The sequence below is a fragment of the Poecilia reticulata genome, linkage group LG16 (assembly GCF_000633615.1).
Source record: "Poecilia reticulata strain Guanapo linkage group LG16, Guppy_female_1.0+MT, whole genome shotgun sequence".
NCBI lineage: Eukaryota > Metazoa > Chordata > Actinopteri > Cyprinodontiformes > Poeciliidae > Poecilia > Poecilia reticulata.
Genome location: NC_024346.1, coordinates 10,351,346 through 10,357,826, shown reverse-complemented (window position 1 = coordinate 10,357,826; position 6,481 = coordinate 10,351,346). Strand labels below are relative to the sequence as shown.

The window sequence follows — 6,481 nt, the reverse complement described above, 5'->3', positions numbered from 1 at the left end:
CAAGCTTAGCATACTTTTGACACCAACTTCAGGATGCTGATGTGAGCCGATGGCTATCACTTTGCGCATGGCTGACATGCACCATAAATCATCCACTGACATTACTTGACAGAAGTGGCCACATGCAGTGTATCCATACATGCGAGGTATTTTTCATATCATTCAAGAAAACTAGTTCATGGTCGAGTAAGGACACAAACAGAGCTGGCAAATGTTTTTTGGTCTTTACTGCACATCCTCACCCTGTGTGAACTCCGGCTCTAGTATTCCTCAGAAAAAATCTCAATTATAACATGGAAACGAGCGAGAAACTAGGCCAGCATGTGGCCAGCACTCAACAAATCCTTTCTCTCTTTGCTCTTCCATATTCCTTTTAAAAATGATTGCTTCCTTGTATAGCTGCATAAAAAATCAAGTTGCCATTGTCATCCCATTATCAGTATTTGCAATATTTCAATGCAGTGGATTGATTTGATGCAGGTACCCTGCACTCACACAACGTGTGCCAAGAATACATCTGGTAAGTTGGATGGATGCTAACTGCCCTCAATACCAACTCCAGATGTATGTCTCTAGTGGTGGAGATGCTCAGAGAAAATGTTCAGGGCACTAATTTTGGAAAATAAAGAACATTGGACAATTTCGGTTAATTTTTGACACTGCATTATTCAGGAAAACTCATAATCACATGTTTTTCTGATGTTGTGCAAACCACTTTTGCTTTCTCTTGCTCTCACACAAGTCGTTTTTTACAAAGCTCATTTCTAACATTTGTTCTTTACATGAGTTGTAAAAACTAAAGTAGCATTAACAAGAATAAAAGACAGATTGATAAAAACAAGGAAGATGTTACTCAAGGTTCCTAAGCTAATACTAAACAAAGCTGTTCTAGAACTGCACTTTATCTCTCGTCAAAGCTCTTCAGTTGTATTGATCTGGAGCTTTAGGTCAGGCCAGAGATAGCGGCGCTGACCACTTCCACGTAGTAGGTCCCTGCATCTCAGGGCTGAGCATCTCTGATTCGAAGCTGGGTGGCAGTAACCCTGAAATTCTTCCAAATGGCTGAAAATCCTCCAGGCCAAACTCCTAGGATGACTCATTCTTGGTTTCTATGTGTCACAGTAGAGACTCCAATTACAGTTAGCACTATAATTAGGATTTCACTACCAGTTTGAAAATATACTGGTTCAAACTGGAACTGGACTGGTGTTTCCTCAGGGATATTCTCTTTTTCGCTTCGAGAGGAAGGAAGTGAAAATAGAGATTTCTGTTAATAAGGCTAAAGAAATTTTGACGGTGCCTCCCACTTGGTGCACAGTACTCACGACTACTAACTTCAGACCTCTGACAGCTTCAGGAATCCAGAATCTATATTTATGATAACATTTCTACTTCTTATTTCTATATTTGTGTTGATCTTTCCCACTCTGTGCTGGCAGTAATTCTTCCCAGCCAGCAGGTGGTGGTGTTTTCATGTTAAGTTTGTTATTGAACAGTATAATAAGTTCAGAAACACATGTGTAATGGCTGACACAGGCAGTATATCAGTGTTCATTTAATCATTCTTCACCCTATTTGTTTACAGAAAGCACTGCTTTTAAGTATTTTGTGTTATTTTATTACATCTGAGACACATTAAGTATTTGTGCCCTTAGTATTTGTATGATTTGACTACTGTTGTATTCTAAATCACGTTTTTCATCTTTGTAGTTTCACTTGTTTGGCACTGAAAGCAACATCAATTAAAGTGACATATGCCTGTCAATTGTCTTAAGAGTTTATCTATCTGCACAACTGTTACTTGGAAGTGCAGTGGGAGCAGAACACACTCTCTTGTACCATGATGTGTTTGTGTGAACCAAAAATTGAACATTGCTTAATTAGCATTTGGATTCTCTTTTCATATTTGTGATATCTGCTTGTATGAAGGCCAAGAGAGATTATGTCCTTTATCTGTTAGATTAGTGCCACCCACTGGATAATTCCTGCTAACTACACTCCTCTGTGGACAAAGAGCTCTGTGGGAGCCACAGCTGTGATTTATGATTATACATAAATCATATGTAAAATACTGAGGGATTTCTGATCACTTTTACATCATTTTTTATCTAAGCTGCAGGTTGTGCCTCCTATGGAGAGGAGCAGTTGCATTAATCTCTGAATACTTTATGCTTTTTTCGGATGTGTAAAATGTATGCGTAGCTGGGTAAACAAGCTAGTTTGGTTGCACAGGTTAAGTGTTGCAATAAGATGAAATCAAATGTCAGTTTTTGTGTGATTCCCCTAAACGTTTCCCAGAGAACAAAACTGTAGGCATTTCCCTTTACACGCCTGAAGATATTTTTCAGTAACAATGATTGGAAGAAATAAGAATAGAATAAATCATGTCCTCTGTGGCTTCCGCTTTACAATATAAAGCCAACACAATGTACTGTGTTTGCAACGTTTTGTGAAGAATAAGAGGTCCAGAGTACAAAGATCACTTTGTCTTTTCCTCATCCAAAGCATACTTTCACATTTTATCTCTGTTTACAAACATTACAACACAAGTTTCATGAATGTCCGGAGCCGAACATGCTGCATTGTTGAAGGACTGAATGTTGGGGAGCAGAGCTGTGGTCACAGGTCAGAGAGAGTAGGAGAGGGCGTGGAAGGGGGAATATTTTTATTTTTTTTTTACTGTTGAAAGTTTGCTTATGAAAACTACAAAGAAAAAGAAGGAAGGACTGGATATACAGAAACACTGGGGTGGGGTGTAAAGAGGAAGGAAGCAGGTTTGAAAACCAGAGACGGCTGCAAAACACACACACTGACTGGACAGCAAGCAAGCCAGCAAAGACACGAGGAAGGTCGCAAACGTTTCTTTTTCTCTGTTTTTGAGAGAAATCATCTCCTTTTATGTAACCGAAAGCTCTCTGGAGGTGCTTCATTCGGGGCCATAAATCTATTTTCAGTCTGAACCGTGCTCCTCTTAAACACTCCGAGAACACAGAGTGAAAACCTCCGCGGTCCTGTTCGCCTCATCTTTCCATTGGTAAGGTGAATCCTCCTTCGCTTGCCGGTTTTGTCGGGTTAAATTCTCTGTAAATGACAGGAGAAAATTCCTGAATGTATTTAATGGGATGCAGGTTGTGTTCCTGAGCCGTTATCAGTGTTTTCCCTCCCTGGGTTTTGGTTGCTCAGGGCTTCATGTTTTTGTTTTTTCACTTTCCATTTTAAATGAAAGTTTTTGGCAGCAGAATGGTCTCTGTTTTGTTCCAGCTCCTAATTTTTGTGCTGCACTTCTTTGGATTCTTCACACACACACACACACACAAAAAAAAGAAATTCAGGGAAGAAAAAGAAGGATGTACTGAGCATTTGTATTCCACTTGTTATGGTGGAGAACACTGCCTTAATTGTTTATATATTTTCTCTGGAGGTGATGTTATTATTTTTGCTGTTTTGGCTCCCCCGCTGCCTGAGTACAGAGGAAATGGTGAGCTACTGCTACTGCTGTTGAGGTTTTGGACAAATTCCCTTCTCTCTCTCTCTCTGCTTTCTTTCAGCACCAGCAGGTGTTATGGATCCGCAGTGTCTCCAACACTGGAACGTTTTGCCACTTCTTCTGTTGTGTAAGACTGTTTTTGTCCTAATAATCATCCTCATTATTTTTGATTGAACTTAACGAGGGACTCTAAGGTACTTTTTGAAAGTCTCTCTTCAGGACGAGGCAGCAGAATACTTTTGTCGTCATCAAAGAAAACAGAAGCGGAAAATCTTTAGATTCTGCACTCTTACGTAAACGCAAGACTTCTTGTTAGCTGCCTCTTGCGTTAGTAACCTCAGTTCTGTTATTTACATGTCCTCCACAGTCTGGTGATCAGGTTAAGACAAATGATTAATAGCTCTTGTAGTGCATGCATGCAGCCTTAACAGGATTTGACACAGACATCAGGATGCTGATGGCTATCAGATTGCACATGGATGACATGCACCATAAATCATCGCCTGACATTATGTGACAGACAGTATATGCCTTGCATCCATGCATATTTCCAGCATAAAGATCGATTCACTGCATCATAGTATGTTTTTTTTTTTTTGTGAACGTTACTCTCCATGTAATGAGAAAAACAAACCAAAAAAAAAAAGAGCTTTCAGTAACAACTTTCCCCCACCTCTTGTCCTCAGTGCCAGGTGGATTTTGGTGTATGTCAGTTCACATCCTGAATGAGCAGCCTGTCCACGTAATCCCAGGCTCCAAGCTGGTTCTCACAGCTCGGATTGAGAAGAATCTCAGGGAAGAGATCTCCACGATAACATGGACACGGGAGCCTGAAACCGGACATGATCGGACCAAAGTGACGCTGGCTACGTGTCCTGCCAAAAGCCCAAAGTGTTCTGGTGGAAATCCAGATGTGCAAGTGAGTTTGAAGCAGCAGGAGACGACACTTGAGATGAACAGATACAGCACAGACGACAGGGGAGAGTACTCTGTGACTGTGACGGATCGCTCAGGAGCCAATACCACCGGACGCTGTATCGTCAGGGATTACGGTACAGTGTGATGCGCGGCATTTAGAAAGTGACAATGTGGTGTGTATTTAAAAAATTATTATAGATTTGCATCCCATATTTAACTAAATACATACAATTCACATAAGGCCACACGTATCGTAGTGAAGACAGCAATCCACATGTGAATGAAAGAAAACTTTCCACATGTGAAACATTTTCCCACTTATTTTATGTAACTCTAACATTCCCATGTGTTTTACATGCTTCTAAACGATAACATGTTCAAAAATTGTGGAAACTTGTTCCACATTTATTTACTTGTTACCACGCCTAAAAGATTTTTTCACATGTCAAAGCGCATTTATTCTCTAAATGTGAAACAAACGAGTGATGATTTTCACCAGCAAATTCAAATAAGCTTCAAATAAAGTTTTCACATGAATGCAACCCTGGCTATTAAATACAATTAATCTTTCTGACAAAACTGAAAGAAAATGTCATTGTCCTAAATTTTATGTTCTGCTCTATTCGTTATTTGCCATTTAAAGCATGTAGATTACTTCATTTTGCACAGTCAGTGGCTGCAGTCTTTTATGGGAGTGCATCACATTTTCACTGTCTTCAGAAAGGTCAGCAGATGTTGAAGCCATTAAAGTGCAACAGTTACTTGTGTTTTTGCATAAAAGTGGTTGAAGTGATAATTTGGACTTTCTGGTTTTGCATTCGGCGGACTCGATAGTGCTGTGAATTTCCTTTAACTTCAAACCAGAATTAGTTGTGTTCTTCTGAAAGTTGAATGTCTCATTTAAAAATGTAACACTTGAAATTAAATTTCTCAGAGGCTTTGTTCTCCTGTTTCTCCTTTTTGTTTGTCTTTCCAGATGACTCCTCTCTCGCTGTAACTTTCCAGCTTTCAGTTTTCCCTTCATCCCATTTTCAGACTTAATACCTCCCTCTCTGATCTCATTATTGGCTTTGAACCTGAGCCAGTCTCTCCTGACAGCATTAAATGTCTCTCAAGGTTCTTTGTCTTGGACTCTCTTTGACAGCTCACACCATTATTCCTGCTCTATAGCAGATAGAAACCCAAAGCAGAGCAGTTCGTACCTCCCGTTTCCATCTATCTCTCAGTTTTACCTACTTGCCTGTCATCATTTTTTGACCTCATCACAGTTTCCGTGTCTGTGCAGAGGCAGTTCATCATGTCTCCGTCAGCATCAACGTGTCTTACTCCTTGCTGGTTTGCCGCGAGGCGTGGGGGACAGACCCCAGCTTTAGCTGGCTGCACGAGAGAGCTGCCGTCACCCAGCAGGTGGGAAAAGTCTCCAAGGATGGACACATGCTGATTGTAACCATGACTCCCCTTTGTGGTCACTTCACCTGCATGGTTGGCAACAAGTTGGGATACAGCTCTGGCACATACGCTGCAGGTATGAGAATGCGTTCCTCTTTAATCACTTTAAGAAATTAAATTTTAAACTTTAAGAAGTTTTTGATACGCTTAAAAATTCCTGTTAAATTAATATAAGTGAAGCATTTTTTTTTTATTAGATTCTTATCCTCACATTTATTATGTAACCACACACAATTAGTGTCGATAAAAGTCGAGCTCATCCCACTTCCCCATGCTGGAGATAATAACAATGAATAAAGTTACCTTTAAAATGAATTACACAGGTGACATCAAGACCGAACAGTAGAGTCAGACAGTAATAAAATGAATCTGGTTGTGTGTATTGTTATTGTGTCCTGCAAACTTAGCTTTAATTCTACTTTTTCTATTTAATCATAAAAATATCATAGTCAGGCAGAAAGAGAGTCATGGAACAGAAAGAGCAGGTTTCCTTAATAAAGAGGAAGTTTCCAGCTTGCATGGGTATAAAAATAGTTCAGACCATTCCTTATTTTAAAGCATTAAAGGTTTAAAGAATAAAATCTAAACATTTTGAGTAATTGGATAAAACCCAGAGTAAAATACTTA

General features: G+C 39.7%; 1 protein-coding gene across 1 annotated transcript in view; it reads left to right on the top strand.

Annotated features, from left to right (window-relative positions):
* Window positions 1–2,752: 2,752 nt before the first annotated feature.
* LOC103477769 (uncharacterized) overlaps window positions 2,753–6,481 on the top strand; it is a 10,245-nt gene continuing 6,516 nt past the window's right edge. Inside the window, exons 1-4 of the mRNA XM_008431069.2 lie at window positions 2,753–3,034; window positions 3,549–3,614; window positions 4,174–4,539; window positions 5,691–5,930. Of these exons, the coding sequence (XP_008429291.1) occupies window positions 3,563–3,614; window positions 4,174–4,539; window positions 5,691–5,930 (658 nt within the window). The 5' untranslated portion in view covers window positions 2,753–3,034; window positions 3,549–3,562. The remainder of the gene's footprint in view (window positions 3,035–3,548; window positions 3,615–4,173; window positions 4,540–5,690; window positions 5,931–6,481) is intronic.